Genomic DNA, 23952 nt, shown 5'->3' with positions numbered 1-23952 from the left:
AGGCCAGAGAAATGTTTACATTCATGCTATGGGCCTATTCATTCGGAATAACTTTCTTATCAATTAGGATAACAAAGTAATACATATATTGTTTGTTTTTTTTTTTCTACATACAAAGCTTTCTTTTGGTGATATTGTCTTGCAATAATTTTCTTTATTCAAGCCACAGACAAAAAAATAACTCTCCCAATTTTTTTTCTAATTTAATCTGTATACGTTTTAAAAAAAAAATGTTAATGTAGATAAAAAGTATACATTTTATTATATAATTCATCTTTTTTTAAAATGGCTCCAAAATTATGATTAAGGTACAATGCATTGCTAAGCTATGTAAAAATGAAAATAATTGATGTTTGTTTTTAGTTTTTCTTTGGCCTTAAAAAAATTAATGAACAAAATCAGTAAGAACAAAAGCATTTTAATATTAAAAGTTAGAAAAATAGAAGTAAACAAAAAATCAGCAGGAAAATAATAGCTGAAAGGAAAAGCCGTAAGGAAAAGCCGTGGAGGTAAATGGGGCTGATTAAGGTAAACTAAGGGTTAATAAGTGGTTAAATAAGAACAAAGTTTAACTTTTTTTTTTTTTTTTTTTTTTATACTTGTCAAGTTCCTTAGCTGACATCATATGCAGAGCAAAGCTCATCCCTTTGATCTGTAGATGAACCACATTTCCCGTGGAGGAATTTTGTATTTTCATTTTTCATGCAGATGTTAAAGTCTGTATACTGTATTTGGCTACAAGTTTACTAAAACCGCCCTTCTGTGTTACTTTGAACACAGAAGCACTGTCAAATAAAGATGGTAGTTGAAATGTTTAAAAATTACAGAATATTTGTGAAATATATTTTCAGGAAGGAAATATAACACCAGTGCAACCTCCTTTCTTTTGCAGCCAAGGAAGCTGCCTTTGTTTGATCTGCAGTTACAGATACTGTACATGTAATTAGCTATGACACCAGACATTTAATGGCTTTACAATTTGGTTGAGAATTGACATAAGCACATTGGTATTTGTAAAAATTATTCAAGGCATGCCTCTAAAACTGTCAGATAGCTTGTTATAACTTTTTCTTTGTAACTCTATTATATTTTATTCTATTTTCAGTTTGCTTATATTGCTTTGTTATTTCTTGGAAAATAATACAAATTACAATATAAAAACAAAACAAAAAAAAAAAAAGCAACTGTTTTGGGAAACAGGTAAATCAGTGCGTTTAGTTTAAAATGAAGAAGATGAGGTTGAGGTTGCGTTGAGTAAATAAATACCAAATATGTCAAACCTAGCCATAAACATCTCTCTCTCTCTCTCTCTCTCTCTCTCTCTCTCTATATATATATATAGATAGATACAGATACAATCATTACTTCCCTCATTCAACCCTGCTACTACTACTGAGCTTGCTAAACTTTTATCTAACACTCATCTAACCACCTGCCTCCTGGATCCTGCTCCCTCGCAAATGCTACGTTCACCCTCTGACTCGATTCTACACTCTCTTACTCACATTTTCAACCTCTCCCTCTCTTGTGGCATCTTCCCGAACTCTCTAAAACATGCGCTAGTCACCCCCATACTTAAAAAGCCCTCACTGGACCCCACCAATCTCAACAACTTACGTCCCATCTCCTTACTCTCCTTCTCCTCCAAACTTCTTGAAAGACTGGTCTACAACCGACTAAGCGACCATCTGACCATGAATAAACTTCTTGATCCCCTTCAGTCCGGTTTTCGCCCTCAACACTCCATGGAAACTGCTCTCCTTAAACTCTCAAATGACCTACTAATGGCTAAAACCAGTGGACACTATTCTGTACTACTTCTCCTGGATCTCTCTGCTGCCTTTGACACAGTGGACCACCCCCTCCTCCTCAAAAAACTCCACTCCTTTGGTCTCCGTGACTGTACTCTTCGCTGGTTCTCATCCTACCTATCCCACCACTCCTTCAGTGTCACTTACAACTCTACTTCCTCCTCTCCTCTTCCTTTCTCCGTTGGGGTCCCCCAAGGTTCTGTTCTTGGACCTCTCCTTTTCTCAATCTACACCACCTCCTTGGGTAAGTTGATTGTCTCCCACGGCTTTAAATATCATCTCTATGCTGATGACACCCAAATCTATCTCTCCACCCCCCAGCTCTCTCCATCTGTCTCCTCACGCATTACCAACTTACTAGCAGACATATCAGCCTGGATGTCACATCACTTCCTCAAACTCAACCTATCCAAAACCGAGCTCATGATATTTCCTCCCTCAGGTACCACTTCCCCTGATTTCTCTGGCAATATCAACGGCTCAACTACCGACCCATCTCCCCATGCCAAGGTCCTAGGCGTAATCCTGGACTCTGAACTAACCTTTCGACCCCACATTCTATCACTATCCAAAACTTGGCGCCTCAATCTCCGCAACATCTCCAAGATACACCCCTTCCTAACCAATGTCACCACAAAGCTTCTAATCCACTCCCTGGTCATCTCCCGCCTCGACTACTGCAACTCCCTCCTCATTGGTTTACCTCTAAATAGGCCCCCAGCTACATCTCTAACCTAGTCACAAAATACCAACCTAATCGTTCTCTTCGCTCCTTCCAAGACCTCCTGCTCTCAAACTCCCTTGTCACCTCATCCCAATCTCACCTTCAGGACTTTTCCAGAGCCTCTCCCATCCTCTGGAATGCTCTACCCCAATCCGTCCGGTTTTCTCCTACTTTATCCACTTTCAGACGATCCCTGAAAACTCATCTCTTCAGAGAAGCCTATCTGGCCCCCACCTAACAACTGTACATTTATCTTCTCAATCAGCACATCACCCACAGTTATTACCTCTTGTATCTCTTGACCTTCCCTCTTAGATTGTAAGCTCTAAGGAGCAGGGCCCTCTGATTCCTACTGTATTAAAGTGTATTGTATTTGTACTGTCTACCCTCAAGTTGTAAAGCGTTACGTAAACTGTTGGCGCTATATAAATCCTGTATAATAATAATAATATATAGTGGATATAAAAAGTCTACACACCCCTGTTAAAATGTCAGGTTTATGTGATGTAAAACAATGAGACAAAGATAAATCATTTCAGAACTTTTTCCACCTTTAATGTGACCTATAAACTTTACAACTCAGTTGAACAAACTGAAATCTTTTAGGTGGAGGGAAGTAAAAATACAAAACTAAAATAATATGCTTGCATAAGCGTGCACACCCTTAAACTAATACTTTGTTGAAGCAACTTTTGATTTTATCACAGCACTCAGTCTTTTTTGGGTATGAGTCTATCAGCATGACACATCTTGATTTGGCAATAGGGATGGGCCGAACACCCCCTGTTCGGTTTGCATTCAGAACATGCGAACAGGCAAAAAATGTATTCGAACACGCGAACGCTGTTAAAGTCTATGGGACACAAACATGAAAAATCAAAAGTGCTAATTTTAAAGGTTAATATGCAAGTTATTGTCATGAAAAGTGTTTGGAGACCTGGGTCCTGCCCCAGGGGACTTGTATCAATGCAAAAAAAAGTTTTAAAAACTGCCATTTTTTCGGGAGCAGTGATTTTAATAATGCTTAAAGTGAAACAATAAAAGTGAAATATTCCTTTAAATTTCGTACCTGGGGGTGTCTATAGTATGCCTGTAAAGTAGTGCATTTTTCCCATGTTTATAACAGTCCGAGAGCAAAATGACGTTTCTAAAGGAAAAAAAAGCCGTTTAAAAGTGCTAGCACTAGTGTCGGCTATTACTGAAATGTCGGTCCCGACAATACACATAAAAGTCATTGAAAAATAAAAAATAAAATGCGTGGGGGTCCCCCAAAATTCCATTACCAGGCCCTTGAGGTCTGGTATGGATATTAAGGGGAACTCGGCGCCAAAATTTAAATAAAAATGGCGTGGGGTTCCCCCCAAAAATCAGTATGGATTTTAAGGGGAACTCCGTGCCAAAATTTAAAAAAAATGGTGTGGGGTTCCCCCAAAAATCCACACCGGACCCTTATCCGAGCACGCAACCTGGCAGGCCACAGTAAAGAGGGGGGACGAGAGAGAGCCCCCCCTCCTGAACTGTACCAGGCCACATGCCCTCAACATGGGGAGGATGTCCCCTTGTTTACGGGGACAAGGGCCTCATCCCCTCTAGCCTGTGGGCGGGGGGGCTTATCAGAATCTGGAAGCCCCTTTTAACAAAGGGGACACCCAGATCCCGCCCCCCCATGTTAATTGGTAAGGGGTCAAAATGTTAAAAACCACAGGAGGCGGCTTGGGGCAAGTCCTTTATTAAAAATAAAAAAATAAAAAAGAGATTCCCGCGATGTAATCCAATAAATCCATGCTCCTACTCCAGAGATGTATACCAGTTCTCGATCTCCAGCGATGAATGATCTCCAGCGACTCCAGCGAGGAACGCGTACAGGATCCTGCCTCCACGGGAGGCACCCAGCCAATGACGCAGCGTTAGCTTGACAGCTCTTATGTAGCTGAGGGCGGGGCCACCCATCACGTGACCCCGCCCCCCTCTGACAAGGGGAAACGCCGGGGTTTCCCAGTGACGTGTACGGGTGGCCCCGCCCCCTCTGATACAACGCAGGATTCCCGTTGCATCAGAGGCGGGTGGGGTCACCCGTACAGTTTGTAGGTCACATTAAAGGTGGATAAAGTTCTGAAATGATTTATCTTTGTCTAATTTTTTTACATCACAGAAACCTGACATTTTAACAGGGGTGTGTAGACTTTTTTTATCCACTGTATATATAGATATATATCTATATATATCCCAAGATATATATTTTTTGTGTTTTACATATTTTTGCTTCATTGGCTGCAACATAGTCTCATGGGAGATGTTTTTGGTTGTGTTCTAATTCCAGGGATGGAGCAGCCCTGTACTCATGTTCGGTTCACTATACTTTTCAATATGTCAAACCTTGATAAGGCAACAAATTAGGGTTAACTAGGTGACACTTTAAATGCCTTTACTGTTCATCAGTTTACAGTTAACTGTAAAAGAAGTACTTATAATTGTTTCTCTCACTCCAGTGTGTGTGTAATATATGTTGCGCTATTGTTTATGTATGCATGTGCACCCTACATGTGCATTTGCATGTTTGTGTGTGGGACAAGTGGGAGGGGTGCTTTTTTTATATATTTTATCTACTTTATTTTACATTTTTTATATTTTATTTTTAATTTAAGTTTATTGCTATCGCAAGAAGCCTAACAAGCCCTCTATTTGATATTAAATAAAAGATATGTGGCGCTAATCCATCAATCAGTAGTACCACTTGAATTATAAAATAATGGGCCAATCAAACCCCACCTTCTATAGTAAATATCCGGAGAAAATACCCAATAAATAATAGCATACCAAGTGAATAAAAAATATAAAATGGTGGAGATACAATTCTAAGGAATGGGAAAATGTAAAATTTACAATACTAAATACTATCAAGTGCTTGATCAACAATACCAATTTCCCCTCGTTAAGTAAAAACCAAAATATTGTTCTATGTGGATCTGTGAAAAAATAAAACTAACTTCTCAAATAAGATGCTCAAAACCAAAGTATATGTGATAATGATGAATCAGTGCCTTACAAACAAATCAATACCTCATACATATTCACTGTGAATAAAATAAATAAATATATGGATATAAATATGACTAATATGGTAAAGTGACCCTTAATCGTGAGTAAGCATATACAGATATTAAAGTGACAAAATAGTGCAAAGATGTTCAGCATAAAATGTGCAATAATTGATACATAGCCAAATGCAAATTTCAATCGTACCATAAAATTATAATAAATAAATAATAAAAATAATAAATAGGGCAGTCAATCCCACCACAGGGATGCTGTCCCAAACAGTGACAATGGTGTAGTAAAGTCCAAACAAGTGCAGTAGTGGTAGGTGGTTTCCACAGCAAAGTCTTTACACACAGTGCTAAACCAATGTGCAGTGATTTTTTCTTTTTTCTATGCACGTTTTAGTGCATCTCCCAAGTATTTCCCCCAGCCTCTCACCTCCAGAAGCGGCCCCCAATGGGCCAAGTAGAGCGGGTGGATAATAACTAGAAACAGCTGTGTTCCCTGCAGCGTGTCTTTAAGCATCAAATGAGTCTGTCTCTCATCCCCAGCTTCCAGCGCTTTCAGCGGTCCCAGCAATTAAATCAAGAACAGAGGAGAGGTCTCATGGTGTAGTATTTAAAACATTTATTTGAAAAAAACGTAATGACTTACATTAAAAATAAGCAGCAAACGGTAGATGTAAGCAAAGCTTCCGGGTTCGGCCGTCCCCGTGAAGCGTCGGCACCTGACTCCTCCTACCCTGACGCGTTGCGTCACAGCACGTGACTTTATCAAAGGGATCCCTTTGAATTTATTTATTATAATTTTATGGTACGATTGAAATTTGCATTTGGCTATGTATCAATTATTGCACATTTTATGCTGAACATCTTTGCACTATTTTGTCACTTTAATATCTGTATATGCTTACTCACGATTAAGGGTCACTTTACCATATTAGTCATATTTATATCCATATATTTATTTATTTTATTCACAGTGAATATGTATGAGGTATTGATTTGTTTGTAAGGCACTGATTCATCATTATCACATATACTTTGGTTTTGAGCATCTTATTTGAGAAGTTAGTTTTATTTTTTCACAGATCCACATAGAACAATATTTTGGTTTTTACTTAACGAGGGGAAATTGGTATTGTTGATCAAGCACTTGATAGTATTTTGATAGATTTTAAATTTTACATTTTCCCATTCCTTAGAATTGTATCTCCACCATTTTATATTTTTTATTCACTTGGTATGCTATTATTTATTGGGTATTTTCTCCGGATATTTACTATAGAAGGTGGGGTTTGATTGGCCCATTATTTTATAATTCAAGTGGTACTACTGATTGATGGATTAGCGCCACATATCTTTTATTTAATTGCATTTTGGGGAACTGAGTGGACCTGTCTATGTTGGCGGCTCTCCATCTGGTGGTTTACCGTCAGGTTCAAGATTTTCTTGCCCACATTGTGGTTTTGCGCACTAGTTCCCATTCATTTAGTTCTATTCCCTCTATTTGATAGCATTGGGCAGGTGGTTGGTACTCTTTATCAGGGGTCTATTATGTTTGTTCTGCCCTCTGCTCCAGTAAATCAATGGGCTTGATCCTCCTTTTTCTTGGCGTCTCAGATGGGAGTTTGACAGCTCTGAACCTGGAACTGCACAGAGCTGTGTGCTCCCAGTTCACAATCAGCAGAGAAGATCAGGGAACAAAATAGTAATAAACGTGAAGCGCCACCTAATAGGTCAGTGTAAACAATTATTGAGATAACTCAAGATAAACAGTGCTACCCAATGGCTAATGTGAATAAATTGTGCTTATTATTGTATACCACATTTAATAAGATACTTATAAACAGAAAAATTGTTCTCCTATAACAAAACACATTAAATATAATATTCACAAGAACTCCTAAAGAAGAAATAAACAAACAAGTGAAAAGTCCATTCAAATTGAACATGTGAAGTCCATTTTATAACAATGGTGACATTCATCATTGACTAAAGGGTTAATCTTCACAGTGATATATACCCTCCACCAATCAACCAATGCGTTCACCTCCCCACTTGGGTCTAGTAGTGCCTTCCCCACAGGGGTGTAAATCCTTCTGGATGTCAGCTGCTCAGGTGCTCACAATGCTCCCATACACCTCAGACCACCATATTCCCAATATAAACATAGAATGGAAGGATATCATATGGCCCTTATCGTTTTTTTTAAATCTTAAATTTATTAAAAATGTAATCAAACTCACATTTAAATGTACACAGCTTCCGATGCACTCGTTCAATGCATTAGTTTACATCAGGGGTATGGCACCTCACAGAAACCACCTAGATGTCCATCAGACCTCAGCTACAAACCACCATTAAGTCCCAGTCTACTTCCTGGTGGTGTGCGGTGATGTCACAGGCTCCATCCAATGCGTTTCGTCATCAATCATGTGACTAACTCAAGGGATAGGGGCCTGGTGACAGCTAGCTAAGAACTATTTATAGTCAAAATCAATTAAAGTTCTGGTCGCCATTTTCTCATAGCCTGTGGTGGCCATTTTGTTGGAGATCCACTGTAATAAAATACTGACTGCTGGCTTTATATCCAGCAGCCACTAGATTAGCCAAAAGACTCAGGATTCCTAACCAGGGCAAAAATCTTAACCTACATAATCTAAATAACCAAACATGGTCATAATGACCAAAGGTAAAAAGCTCAAAAAATATATTATTATAACTAAGTAAAAAGGGGGAAATTTCTAATCTGACTAATGGCAGTCAGTAGGACTACACCTTATCACTAAAAATGCCACCGCCCGGTGAATAATATATATTAAATATAAAACTGGCCAGTGAGACGGCAAGATGCCTAAAGCAAAAAAAGTCAGCCGAACCATACAGACATCTCTATGTTAACATAATAAAATGGCACCATCTAGTGGAGAAAAAGAGCCAACGTGTTTCTGCACTCATAATAGTCATTATTATTGTTATTTTTGGATCAGTATCCTCCCATTTGGGTATCTGCAACCCTTAGTTAAACAGACCAGGGCATATCTTAAGGACACAAAACATCTTCTCCAATTGTTAGAGCAATTATGGATTACTGGGCAAAGTATATTAGAGACAGCCGATTTCAGGTCACTCTATACTATCATTAATCATGAGGATGCCCAATTAGCAGTCAAACGGGCTCCACATAGAGATCACCAGCTAGGTAGGAGACAAAAAATCAGGGAGTGCCTGGATTATTGTCTCAACCATAATTATTTCTGGTACAATGGCAAGTATTTGAAACAGATAAAGGCAATTGCTATGGGGGCACGCTTTGCCCTAAGTGTGGAGAATCTCTTTATGGATATGTGGGAAACAGAACTAACATATAATCAGAGGCCATCCGAATTATTAATGTATTGCCGTTTCATAGATGATATATTCTGCATATGGCAAGGAGATACTACCAGTTTAGTGGCATTCCAAAAACTTAATCTTAATGATAAAGGGATTGAATTTACATTGCAAACTAGCTTGCATTCCATACCATTTCTTGATTTAAAAATAGAAATACAAGGAAACTATATCTCTACAAAAACTTATTTCAAGCCAACTGACAGAAATGGCTATATTCCCAAAAATAGTTGTCATCATTGTCCATGGCTTGAAAATATACAGAGAGGACAATTTCTGCGGCTTAGAAGAAACTGAACGGCAGTATATATATATATATATATATATATATATATATATATATATATATATATATAGGGAACAAGCAAATATGAGTGGTAAACGATTTATGGCTAAGGTGTATGAAGAAAGCATAAATATTGGCCCATACTGCTGAAAGACAAAGAACTTAAATACTTCCTTCCAGGCCACAATTCATTTATGAGAGAGCTCCTAATCTAAGAGACAGGATTGTTAAAAGTGTCATAGATCCACCTAGAAACCACATCACCACATTCCTGGACCTGAAGGGTTTTTATGGATGTGGAGGGTGTGCTGCATGTACTAGCACCATAGGGAATATGAGAAAAAGGAAAGAGTTCCAATCAACTGTGACAAACAGAGAATATCAGATTAGAGATAGGATCACGTGCAATACTGAGGGTGTAGTGTATTGTATTCAGTGCCCATGCCAATTACAATACATTGGAAGAACCAAACGAAAATTGGCTAAGAGGATCCAAGAGCATGTTTACAATATTTCTGTTGGGTATAAAAATCATCAATTATCCATTGGATTATCCAATGGAATTATCCATTATGGATGTTCACAATAAAAGCCCAGTGGGAATGAGTTTCCGGGGTATTGAAAAATACCGTAAGCATTGGAGGTGATTTCATTGGAAGCCAACGTGAATCTTAGTGGATATTTGAAATTAAATAATTGGGACATCAGGGGCTCAATGTAGAATTTGATCTTAATTGTTTTATTACAGATAAATAATTATTTTATCTAGATAAAGGAAGGCCCGTAGACGTGGTGTATCTGGATTTTGCAAAAGCATTTGACACAGTTCCCCATAAACGTTTACTGCACAAAATAAGGTCCGTTGGCATGGACCATAGGGTGAGTACATGGATTGAAAACTGGCTACAGAGGGGTGGTGATAAATGGGGAGTACTCAGAATGGTCAGGGGTGGGTAGTGGGGTTCCCCAGGGTTCTGTTCTGGGACCAATCCTATTTAATTTGTTCATAAACGACCTGGAGGATGGGATAAACAGTTCAATCTCTGTATTCGCAGACGATACTTAGCTAAGCAGGGCAATAACTTCTCCGCAGGATGTGGAAACCTTGCAAAAAGATCTGAACAAATTAATGGGGTGGGCAACTACATGGCAAATGAGGTTCAATGTAGAAAAATGTAAAATAATGCATTTGGGTGGCAAAAATATGAATGCAATCTATACACCAGGGGGAGAACCTCTGGGGTAATCTAGGATGGAAAAGGACCTGGGGGTCCTAGTAGATGATAGGCTCAGCAATGGCATGCAATGCCAAGCTGCTGCTAACAAAGCAAACAGAATATTGGCATGCATTAAAAAGGGGATCAACTCCAGAGATAAAACGATAATTCTCCCACTCTACAAGACTCTGGTCCGGCCGCACCTGGAGTATGCTGTCCATTTCTGGGCACCAGTCCTCAGGAAGGATGTACTGGAAATGGAGCGAGTACAAAGAAGGGCAACAAAGCTAATAAAGGGTCTGGAGGATCTTAGTTATGAGGAAAGGTTGCGAGCACTGAACTTATTCTCTCTGGAGAAGAGGCTTGAGAGGGGATATGATTTCAATATACAAATACAGTACTGGTGAACCCACAATAGGGATAAAACTTTTTCGCAGAAGAGAGTTTAACAAGACTCGCGGCCACTTATTAAAATTAGAAGAAAAGAGGTTTAACCTTAAACTACGTAGAGGGTTCTTTACTGTAAGAGTGGCAAGGATGTGGAATTCCTTTCCACAGGCGGTGGTCTCAGCGGGGAGCATTGATAGCTTCAAGAAACTATTAGATAAGCACTTGAATGACCGCAACATACAGGGATATATAATGTAATACTGACACAAAATCACACACATAGGTTGGACTTGATGGACTTGTGTCTTTTTTCAACCTCACCTACTATGTAACTATATGTAACTAATTACTCATTTAGAATAGGTTCATTTATATCGATCTAATTCCGTTTAGGTTATATAGAACCTTTTTCCTCCTTCCCCCCTCTTCTCTCTTTTTATATTTATCCTGTTTTCATTATCTTAGTGGTTTTATCTATCATTACATGTAGTAGAGGGGATTACTATGAAATATTATGAGTATAGAACCATGTTGGCTCTTTTTCTCCACTAGATGGTACCATTTTATTATGTTAACACAGAGATGTCAGTATGGTTCAGCTGCCTTTTTTTGCTTTAGGCATCTTGCCGTTCCACCAGCCATTTTTATATTTATTATATATTTATTATTCACCGGGCGGTGGCATTTTTAGTGATAAGGGGTATAGTCCTACTGACTGCCATTACTCAAATTAGAAATGTCCCCCTTTTTGCTTAGTTATAATAATATATTTATTGAGTTCGTTACCTTTGGCCATTATGACTGTTTTTGGTTATTATTTAGATTATGCAGGTTAAGATTTTTCCCCTGATTAGGAATCCCGAGTCTTTTGGCTTGGTCGATAATCTAGTGGCCGCTGGATATAAAGCAAGTCAGTAGTTTATGACACTGGATCTCCAAAAAAATGGCCGCCACGGGCTATGAGAAAATGGCGACTGGAATTTTAATTGATTCTGACTATAAATAGATCTTAGCTGTCACCAGGCCCCTATCCCTTGAGAAAGTCACAAGCCTGTGACGTCACCACGCACCACTAGGAAGTAGACTAGGACTTAATGGTGGTTTGCAGCCGAGGCCTTGACGGACATCTAGGTGGTTTCTGTGGGGTGCTGTACCCCTGATGTAAACAAATGCATTGAACGAGTGCACCGGAGGCTGTGCACATTTAAATGTGAGTTTGATTACATTTTTAATAAATTTAAGATTTTAAAAAAACAATAAGTGCTATAAATTCCTTCCATTCAATGTTTATATTGGGAATAACATGGCCTGAGGTGTATGGAAGCATTGTGAGCACCTGAGCAGCTGACATCCAGAAGGCACTACTAAACCCAAGTGGGGGTCTTATGGGGAGGTGAGCGCATTGGTTGATTGGTGGAGGGTATATGTCATTGTGAAGATTAACTCTTTAGTCAATGAAGAATGTCACCATTGTTATAAAATGGACTTCACATGTTCACTTTGAATGGACTTTTCACTTGTTTATTTATTTCTTCTTTAGGAGTTCTTGTGAATATTATATTTAATGTGTTTTGTTATAGGAGAACAATTTTTCTGTTTAAAAGTATTTTATTAGATGTGGTATACAATAATAAGCACAGTTTATTCACATTAGCCATTGGGAGACACTGAGTGAGATTTACTAAATCTGGAGTGCTCAAGATCAGGCCCTGCTGTGCACGGTAGCCAATCAGCTTCTAATTTCAGCAAGTTCAATTCGCTTTGACAATAAAGCCTAGAAGCTGATCGGTTTTTATGCAGAGCTGCTCCACATTTTGCACTCTCCAGATTTAATAAATCTCCCCCACTGTTTATCTTGAGTTAGCTCAATAATTTTTTACACTGACCTATTAGGTAGTGCTTTACTTTTATTACTATTTTTTTCATAGTGTATGTGGAAATACTATTTGTATTAAGCAGCTTCCATATTATTTATGCACTATATGCACTTTATTTAATATTGTTTAGCTAATACCTTAGTAGCGCAGAAGTTTCCTATATTAATTTAGATCAGGGAACAGCTTGCTAACCTGACACTATTGCAGTCTCAGGCTCCTTGGTGGTGCAGGATAGCCCAGGAATCTCAGAGCAGGGTGGTTGGGCTGTTGGTAGAGGTCCCTAGATTTTTGAGCTTGTTTTAACCTCCTAGGCCTCTGGATGTGGTAGACATGTCCAAATGCTGAAAAGGTTAGTGAAACAGAGAAGATACAAAAGTAACAACGTTACTTTTTTATCTCTGTAACATCTCTCTGAACTATGTTCAGAAACACTGTGTCATATCGTCTGTTTTTAACAGTAGCTGTTGCAATAGCTGCTGTATTTACAAAGCATTTTCCCTTTTAAACAGCTGGGAATTGCTGGTGAATCTGGGGTGGGAGCAGCTGCAGAAGAGAAGAACTGTGTATGTCAATTACAATTTTTGGGGTTTTGTAGCAGGCCCAATGTCCACAACTCTTTTAAGCATGCAGAATTTAAAAAAAGAATTTAAAGTATAGCCGTTATCCAAAACGTGCTTCTTAGTTTTGGATAGAGCATTCAAGGATTACTGCCACTGGGGCGATTTACTCGCTGTTTGCCCTGTTGACCATTGTCACCAAGGCAGAAAGTGATGGGAAATCAAAATTTTACAGTTGTCATCTGAACAAGAAGTGAAGGAGAATTTTACAAAAGAAATGTGTTCCAATGGCAATTGCTTAAGCATGTCAATGCTGCCAATGAGGCCAAATGAGATGACAGTCTCTGGTGGCATTCATGAATGCACAGAGGGGGCAATACTGATCTCAGAGTGTCCATTAGGCCCCTTTCACACTAGCACGACTTCAAAGTTGTGTGATTTTACTGCAACTTCGCAGACGCGATTTTGACGCGATTTCAGGGAATGCCTGTGTAACTCGCATCAAAGTCGGACCAAAGTAGTGCAGGGGCTACTTTGAAGTCAGTGTGACTTGAAGTCACACAGATATGAATGGTACTCATTGGAAATCATGGGGTACGACTTGTCATGTGACTTTGCAGTCCCAAGTCACAGGACAAGTCGCACAAGTGTGAAAGGGGCCTTACGAATACTTCATCCTCAGTGCAGCTCAGTAACATTGAGCCTGATAAAATCACAGGCTTAGCAGTACTAAGCTGCCTTTCCAGCCACTTTGCCTGTTCACAGACAGGTTCAGCTGTCAAGCTTCTTCAGTGACACTGAATGACTGCGCTGAGCCAAGGTGGCCATCTTTGTCTGGGAGAGGGGGAGGAGCAGTTCTTTGAAACGGCTCTGTGTATAGGGGAAATACTTTCCCCTCACTTCCTGTTGAATCCTTGGGACAGAAAGTAAAGCAAGATCTTCCAAGTGGGACACAAATAACAAACTGTCAATGGTTTTAACCCTTTCCTACACTATCCAAAATATACAAACCTGCAGTGGACACATATTGGAGGGCTATCATCTTTCTGGAGAACGCGTATGTCTTCTATCATGCCCAAAATATGTTCCACAGATGAAGGCACATCATGATCAGGCCAATTCTTATAATGAAACTGATAAACTATTCTTATCTCCTGTAGAAAAAATGGCAGATATTCCAACGTAAATAATATGATGGATTGCTGACAACAATATGATATATACACAGAAGGATAAAAAAAGTAAGAGGTAAAAAAAAAAAAAACACTGAAAACTTTTGAGGGTGATTACGTTCAATTGCGATACCTGCATTTAGTCTTACTGACAAAATGTAAAGCATCATATAAAACCAAAATCATTCAACAACAATTGTATATCAATCTTATTAAGGCATTCACCTAATTGGATTCCTACTCATCTAAAAAATGATTCCCAGTTGCAAGTTGTCCATGATTCTCATTACTAAATACGTACACTTTGGTTTTATTATAATAGCACTATCTAGTAGTAGTAATGTCTGTTGTTGTATACAAGTACATTCTTAAAAATAATATCTTTTATATATATATATATATATATATATATATATATATATATATATATATATATATATATCATATATATATGATATATATATATATATATATATATATATATATATATATATATATATATATATATATATATATATATATATATCATATATATATATATATATATATATATATATATGATATATATATATATATATATATATAAAATCTCTCTCTCTCTCTCTCTCCCAATCAGGTGTTTAGCTTAACTCCATCTCTGTAGGCATTCAGGTCATCTCTTTGACTTGTTTGGCTGCCATAATACATAGTCTTTTCTGTCAAAAAAAGAAGTAGCCTCTCTCTGTATATGACACTTCTGCCTTTTTGCCAAAGCTAAAATGAAAGTAGTTGTAAAGTCTCAATGATTTTTCCCCCTTAATGCATTCACTGCATTAAGATAAAAAAAAACACTTGTTTCCCCCACCTGTAAACACTTACCTAACTCCTCTCACTGAGGCATTGTTTACAGCTATATCTGTGGACTACAGGCACCCCCTCCATTTTCAGAGATTAAGAGTTGGGGAGATTTTGGTAGCCCTAACATACTTCCTATCCTAGGACAGGAAGTGTGCTATTGGCAGGCTCGTGGGTTTAAAATTAGGGAAAAAGCTTGAAAAAAAATAAAACCAATGCGGCTATCAGATCTAAGAAGCTACAAGTAAGCTGCAATATATTTTATTTTTGGGTTTAGGTACACTTAAAAATAAAACTATTTTTAAGTGTACCTAAAGATTTCCCCTCTATTACTTTTCTGGAGACAACACAAAATTTGGGATTTTCTTTTACTTTTACTTTCAATGGTAAACAGGACAAATAGAGAGGGTGACTCTCCCTAATGGGGACACAGACAACAATAAAAACCTGACAGGTGTTCTAATCCCTCTGTACTCTATCCAAAGCCCAAAAAAAATGTGCCTAAAGTTATACTTTAAGAGTTCACTGGTGCAGGTAAATATGCAGTTTAGCAGATCAAATGATAAATGGCTAACCAACCAGAACACAGTCCATATATACCCAAGTTAGCATGTTTTAGAGCTTCCTCGCCTGCTCAAACAACACCCTACACCTGAAATCTCAGAACCTTCTACAAATATCCCACAGTGACCCTTAGAGCACTTTCACACTGGCAGTTCCTTAGCATCAGCAGTAAAGCGCCGCTATTTTTAGCGGCCCTTTACTGTCGTTTTTGCGGTGCTTTTCGGATGCTAGCGGGCGCTTTTAACGAGCGAAAAAGGGTTAAAAGCTGCAGCGGCACTTTGGCGGTGCTGCCCATTGATTTCAATGAGCAGGGGCGCTGTAGGAGCAGTGTAGCACTCCTAAAAGCTGATTGCAGGACTTTTTTAGCATCCTGCCAGCGCACTGCTCCAGTGTGAAAGCACTCTGGCTTTCACAGTGGAGTGAGACGAGAGGCGCTTTACTGGCGCTTTGCAGGTGCTATTTTTAGCGCTATAGTGCCTGTAAAGCGCCTCAGTGTGAAAGCAGCCTTAAAAGAACCCAAATCATATACCAAGGGAAGATATGCTTTCTGTCATTCTCCATAGGAAAACACAAAGTTAAAGTGGTTGTTAACCCCCAAAAAATAAAATAAAGATCCTTTTCTTTTAAAGCATTATATACAGCACAGTGCTTGTGCTGTGTAATTTGCCACCCCCGTATCACCTGAAATATATATCTGATCCTGCCAGTTTCTGCCCTCCCCTCTGTACATTGACCACGATAAATCAGGGCTGCTGAGCCTTGACACCATTGTTGGCGTATGTGCCTCCATTATCTGTGGCTCCTGTGTCCTCTCCTCCATCCTCTCCCCCACCCCTCTATGACTGTCTGCTCCATGTCCGCGCTGCCCCCTCCCATCCTGCTGCTGAAATTAGGGTTAATGTTACATTATCCTCTTTGTTTATTCATTTAATGTCCCCCTGTGCTTTATTCAAAATGCAGCTATATACATTGTTTACTGAGCGCAGATCGGCGATCACGTCACATGCTGCCTCTCTCTTCTCTCATATGACAGCTGCAGCAGGCGGGGCGGCCTCTCCCCTCTTGGCTGATGGCAGCGGGGAATCCTCGGCCCCGTCCACTGCATCTGTCGGGCCGAGAGAAGAGAGAGGCGGCATGTCAGGTGATCGCTGATCTGCAATCAGTAAACAAGGTATATAGCTGCATTTTTAAAAAAGCACAGTCACAGGGGGACATTAGATTAATCACCAAAGAGGATAATGTAAAGTTAACCCTGTGGGTTAACAAACACTTTAAGTTTTTACACAACTGTAGCCTTTACATTAAATGCCTTTACATAAAAAAATCTACGAAAACTGGTCCAAAAAAACTGAAAAAAGGAAGCCAGTCAAGTTTCTTACATAATGCAAAGATTACACCTAAATGGTTGCTATCATAAACATATCCACATTTGTTCTAGTTTTTTTTTTGTGTTATTCTCATAAATCTATTCTAATAAATATATGGTATGAAAAAGAAATAAGGAACAGAGCTTACACTTCCATAGGTTGCTATCAGGGTCCTGATAACATAGTCCATCTTTTTCTCTTCATTACCCTAGAAGAAGAGACATCAATACGTCATGTGGATAAGACAAACAAGGAAATACATTGTCATTATGTAATAGAATAATTCACATGATACTCACACATGTGATGGAGAATGGACCGAACTGTAAGACTTCACATCCTGCCTCAACCCAATAGCGCTCACATTTTTTCTAGTCACAAAACAACACATTTTAAGACATTTAAATGACACTGTTTCACAGTCTGTTAAATATTATTTTGGGTTGGAATTTTAAGGCCTGACCTTAGTAATTGTGGTGACGTCAAACTGGTTATACAGTGCATGTTACAACCCAATTGTAAATTGACTGAGTACTGTATATAAAGAATAGTACAGAAATCTGAAAGATGTGTGGGTTCACTAAAAATCCAGGGCAGCTATAAAATTTGGGTGGCATATAAAAAAACTTTGGGTGGATAAGTTAGCACTCAAGCAGATGTTTCAGTTTGATTTATCAACAACTACGTGGCTTAGCAAGCTGAATGGAAATGGAATAGTTGTTTGAGGTAGGTTCTTGCATTAGATCAATGTTGTTAAAGTGTTACTAAACCCAAGACCCTGCATTCACTATATTTGGTCTTCCACAGTACACAGAACATGAAAATGGAATGAGATTGTAGGCCACACCCATTCACACCATCACTTACTCCAGATACAACCAAATAAACATACCCAACCAAAAGTTTGTCAAGTTTATTGGTTTAACATATAGTTACATAGTAGGTGAGGTTGAAAAAAGACACAAGTCCATCAAGTCCAACCTATGTGTGTGATTATGTGTCAGTATTTCATTACATATCCCTGTATGTTGCGGTCATTCAAGTGATTATCTAATAGTTTCTTGAAGCTATCAATGCTCCCCGCTGAGACCACCGCCTGTGGAAGGGAATTCCACATCCTTGCCGCTCTTACAGTAAAGAACCCTCTACGTAGTTTAAGGTTAAACCTCTTTTCTTCTAATTGTAACGAGTGGCCATGAGTCTTATTAAACTCTCTTCTGCGAAAAAGTTTTATCCCTATTGTGGGGTCACCAGTACAGTATTTGTAAATTGAAATCATATCCCCTCTCAAGCGTCTCTTCTCCAGAGAGAATAAGTTCAGTGCTCGCAACCTTTCCTCATAACTAAGATCCTCCAGACCCTTTATTAGCTTTGTTGCCCTTCTTTGTACTCGCTCCATTTCCAGTACATCCCTCCTGAGGACTGGTGCCCAGAACTGGACAGCATACTCCAGGTGCGGCCGGACCAGAGTCTTGTAGAGTGGGAGAATTATCGTTTTATCTCTGGAGTTGATCCCCCTTTTAATGCATGCCAATATTCTGTTTGCTTTGTTAGCAGCAGCTTGGCATTGCATGCCATTGCTGAGCCTATCATCTACTAGGACCCCCAGGTCCTTTTCCATCCTAGATTCCCCCAGAGGTTCTCCCCCCAGTGTATAGATTGCATTCATATTTTTGCCACCCAAATGCATTATTTTACATTTTTCTACATTAAACCTCATTTGCCATGTAGTCCCCACCCCATTAATTTGTTCAGATCTTTTTGCAAGGTTTCCACATCCTGCGGAGAAGTTATTGCCCTGCTCAGCTTAGTATCGTCTGCAAATACAGAGATATGAAACATATGAAAATAAAATAACCATATATTGACCATTGACCATCAAAACCGCAATAACTTTAATGAAACCAAAATTTGTAACTGCTTAGTTTTCAGAGCTCAAGCAGCATTACCTCATTTTAACATGGAAATAAAAACGTCCCCCCTAGAAATCCAGGGTGACCCAACCACATAATAGTGCTCGCGACTGGGGAGGGAGGGAGTTCTTCAGCCAGTGCTCTTGCAGGAAAAGGGGAAAATTCCCAGCCCTGCAGTTCCCTTTAAAGGCTTCCCAGATTCCAGCACATTCTGCAACATCCCATTGGCTAGCTGCTGTTCCTGGATTTAAAGTGGCAGTACTCTTTTAATACCTGCTTTTAATAAAAGGAATACCATTAATTTTATCAATATTTACACTATAATGAATGGGGTGGCCACAATTTCAAGTAAGTAGGCTCATATTGTGGCCCCTTTTCCATGAGATTCTAGGCCACACCCATTCACACCATCACTTACTCCAGATACAACCAAATAAACATACCCAACCAAAAGTTTGGCATATAATGGCCACGGCACTTTATTGGTTTAACATATGAAAATAAAATAACCATATATTAGTTTTTTTTTATTGACCATCAAAACAGCATAACTTTAATGAAAGAAAAATTTGTAACTGCTTAGTTTTCAGAACTCAAGCAGCATTACCTCATTTTAACATGGAAATAAAACACCCCACAAGCCGGGCTTGAGCATCATGCCCCGCTCCACCCCATTACCATGGCCTGCTCAATCCCATACTGCAATCCAAGGTTGAAAACATCGAGACCCACATCTGAGAGGAGGATTACATCTTGCCGGTACAACCCTTGATACCACCTTCCAGATCTCTGTGTCAGTATGACAGCCCACCAATTCTAGGCATGAACTTTTCCATAGCTCTATTTATTCGTTTTCTATTTTTTTCCATTACTTTTCTCTGCAAAGAGGACAGCCAGGAAAGGTGAGGGATAATTTCCGAAAACACTATGATCGTACCTGGAGAAGTAAGAGTGAAACGATGGAGATCCCTCTTGATCATAAAAAGCAAATCCAACGTTCTGATATTGCCCAAGTCATTCCCTCCTAAATGTAACAACAAAACATCTGGCATAGGCCAAAACTGACATAACCTGGATAAATGAAAATAAAGTTGGTTCCACTGTAGGCCTCTCACTCCCTTCCAATACACCTGAAAGCATTCTGGATGCAGAGACAAATTCGTGGAATAACTACGTAGAGCTGCTTTTACACGTCCAATAAATAAATGAATGTCCCAGAATCCATACTCTACGGGGCAAACCTGAGGGATTTAAACAAACAAATTACCCGGTGACCTGGAACATGTCCTCTTCTTCTTAGAGGTGCGGCACGCACCCGCTGTCTCGCCATTGTTATCTTCGGTGCCCACGCCCCACGGCCCATGTCCCGCCTCCGACTCCTCCTCAGCTAGTCTGCTCTGTTCAGGAGGCTGGCTCCGCCGTGTTCTCCCCTGCTGCACCTGAACCGCTGCCCCTCGCTCCATGTCCCCATGCTGCGCCCGTGGAACCCTAGCCATACCTTCTTCAATGTCCTTTTCCTGCTGTCCTCCATTCTCAGCTTCACCTAGTGCCAGGCAGTGCCACAGCCGTTCTAATTCTTCCTTGATGCCAGCTTTCTCCAGGAGTTGCTTAAAGAGAGACTCCATAACTTCAGGGAGAGGGGCAGAGCTCTTCAGCCGGTGCTCCTTGCAGGAAAAGGGGGAAATTCCCAGCCCAGCAGTTCCCTATAAAGGCTTCCCAGATTCCAGCACATTCCGTAGCATCCCATTGGCTAACTGCTGTTTCTGGATTTAAAGTGGCACTGCCCTTTTAATACCTGCTTTTAACACCATTTATATTATCAATATTTACACTATAATGAATGGGGTGGCCACAATCCCAAGTAAGTGTGCTCATATTGTGCCCCCTTTTCCATTATTTTAGTAAATATAAACTGCTAAGTACCTTTTCTCATCAGCAGTATATAGCAGCCTTGTGACTTCTATCAGTGGCTAAAGCTTGTAGGAGGAGCCTTTATTCTGCTTTGACTGTCCTATGAGATTGCATAACCCCTGACCCTCTGTCTGGACAGTGCTGATTGACCCTGTGCTGATCACATGCACCCTCCCAAAAAAAGAAAAAAACTCTCTAGCAATATACACCAAACTGGGCATGTGCACAGTGCCTCCTAGAGCTCTGTTCTATTAGCAGACGGATTGGGGACAGTAGAAGGGGAGGATCAGAGAAGACAGGATCAGGCAGCCTTTTTACACAATGTGGAGCATTACCTGCATAGAGAGTATAACAAGCATTCTTTACTGCATATACAGACTGATTTTACTGTTGTGGGCTTAGTAACACTTTAAAGAAGACCTTCAGTAATTTTTTTCATATTTCCATTTATTCAATCTTCTGCCCTTGTTGTTTTAACTTTGGATAGTAAAATATTGTTTTTTCTGCCAGTAAATACCTCATACAGCCCACTTCCTGTTTCTTGCCTGGTCATTAGCCTAGACTAATGTACAGCTCTTTCACTCTCATGACAGTTTGCCAAGAAGGGAAGCGGGGGATGAATCATAAGAGGGCCAATCAGTGCTGCAGGGCTACAGAGCTGGAGATGTGCCTCTGTGTGTGTCTGTGTAAATACATGAAGTGAACAGGCAGCAGCTTCAGCTGCCCATAGTTAAAATGGATGCAGCCAGACTTAGTGGAGGGTATATATAAAATAATATGCAAAGTGGTTGGAGGGAAGCTTCAGAATGGCAAAGATGTTTTTATTACAAATTATGTGAGTAGACTGCAGTTCCTCTTTAAGTCTAAGGAAGATTGCACACAGACTCTAGAATTAAGCTATAATTTACTTGGCCATCCTAACACAGGATCAACACCTTACCTTACAACACCTAACCATAGTAGATAATGTGGTCAGTTTGTAACATGTGTGGTCTACTATCAATATCAGAAATATAAGAAACTCTACATTCACAACCTGAGAAACAGAAGTCAGAGGCACTGTTTGTAATGAAGTACAGCATGTAATACAGAGATATGAGTCACTGCAGGTAAATGAGAAGTATGAGGCACTGTGTGTGTAATACAGAAATAGAAGTGTTCCATGTAGATGTGACATAAGACACTAAATAGAATTTAGAGATATGAGGAACTTATCAGTCCCTACTCCAATGTCCTTATTATAATAATGCAAACCCAGGACCAGTTAACCAAGTATCCATAGTTAGAAGGAAAGTGGTGCCTTATGGGATTGGAACCCAGTGCAACCAAGCAGGAGTTTACACCACATTACAACATACAGACAGAAACGAAGAAAATATCAGTTTCTCCATGCAATAGGTGTTCCAAGAAATATTATACTCACCTTCCCCATTTCAAACTCCATACAGGCCATTAAAATAATCTGCATAGGAAACATGATATTAGACACAATTTCAGTAAAAGGAATATTCTGCAGCATCAATGTTAAGCTCCTTTCATACAGACGGGCAGGAGGCAGTAAAAACAGGTGGCTGATCTGTGCTTTTACTGCTCCCCCCAAACACCTACCTTCAAGCAGACATGGTACCACTCAGATGATTACACATACTTTGCATCACAGTGCAACAATTGTAATGCCCCGTACACACGGTCGGATTTTCCGATGGAAAATGTCCGATCGGAGCGTGTTGTCGGAAATTCCGACCGTGTGTGGGCTCCATCGGACATTTTCCATTGGATTTTTAGACACACAAAGTTGGAGAGCAGGAGATAAAATTTTCCAACATCAAAATCCGTTGTCGGAAATTCCGATCGTGTGTACACAAATCCGACGGACAAAGTGCCACGCATGCTCAGAATAAATAAAGAGATGAAAGCTATTGGCCATTGCCCCGTTTATAGTCCCGACGTACGTGTTTTACGTCACCGCGTTCAGAACGATCGGATTTTCCGACAACTTTGTGTGACCGTGTGTATGCAAGACAAGTTTGAGCCAACATCCGTCGGAAAAAATCCTAGGATTTTGTTGTCGGAATGTCCGAACAAAATCCGACCGTGTGTACGCCCTATTACACTACATGCTTAGTTTCACAGACAGCATTGCCCGTCAAACTCTCCCATGTAAATGAATGGGGCTACATTTGGCTTACAGGTCCACGCAAATCTGCAATGCAAAATTGCCATTAGACAATAAAAAAAACAGGCATCAGGAAGCGGCAGCATCACCCCCTGAACACCTGCAAACCTCATTTCACCATCCTCTAAAAAGAGTCTTACAGTTTAGAATCTGTGGGCAAAACAGCTTACATTTGGATGAATTTGTCATCAATTTGAGACACATTCAAGATTTTTCAGACTTGAAAATGGTGCATTTGACCTGCAGCTTATCACCTTCTGACCTGCATTTGACCTCCTTCTAGGCTACATCAAACTGCTTCAAGCTATTTTGCATTCCCAAGTCATTGGTTGATAAGTACAGAGTGGGTGCTGGCACCAGCTGCTTCCTTAATTACCATTGGAAGATAGCTACCATATATGATGTTTAGCTCCCGCCCAACAAGCAAAAATTATGGCTTTTGGAAAAATGCTTCAAATAGGCTTACTCATCACTACTAAATAGATCCCACAAATTGGGATGGCATATCCACTGCTTACACATTTGATAACCAAGTCAGCAATCAGAGTGCCTAAAGTTTAGACCCGCAAGCTTCTTTTAAAGCCTAACTCCATGTTTTGTGTGAACTTTAAGTCAATTTGGACCAAGCTGGTTCAGACAAACTATTTCTCTTATTAACACATGTTGCGGCTGTCAGCGCTGTTTTCCAACAGCAGGATGGGGACTTCCCATACCACCCC

At 39.7% G+C, this 23952-nt stretch overlaps 1 protein-coding gene across 1 annotated transcript in view; it reads right to left on the bottom strand.

The window, feature by feature from the left end:
- PTPN22 (protein tyrosine phosphatase non-receptor type 22) overlaps positions 1-23952 on the bottom strand; it is a 186326-nt gene that overhangs the window by 51086 nt on the left and 111288 nt on the right. The window contains exons 5-8 of the mRNA XM_073615709.1: positions 22481-22519; positions 17533-17604; positions 17382-17441; positions 14308-14450 (exon numbers count right to left, since the gene is read on the bottom strand). Of these exons, the coding sequence (XP_073471810.1) occupies positions 14308-14450; positions 17382-17441; positions 17533-17604; positions 22481-22519 (314 nt within the window). The remainder of the gene's footprint in view (positions 1-14307; positions 14451-17381; positions 17442-17532; positions 17605-22480; positions 22520-23952) is intronic.

Source organism: Aquarana catesbeiana, linkage group LG02 (genome assembly GCF_042186555.1).
Source record: "Aquarana catesbeiana isolate 2022-GZ linkage group LG02, ASM4218655v1, whole genome shotgun sequence".
NCBI classification, from domain to species: domain Eukaryota; kingdom Metazoa; phylum Chordata; class Amphibia; order Anura; family Ranidae; genus Aquarana; species Aquarana catesbeiana.
Note: the sequence above shows the minus strand (reverse complement) of the source record. Positions and strands in the feature narration are given on the sequence as shown.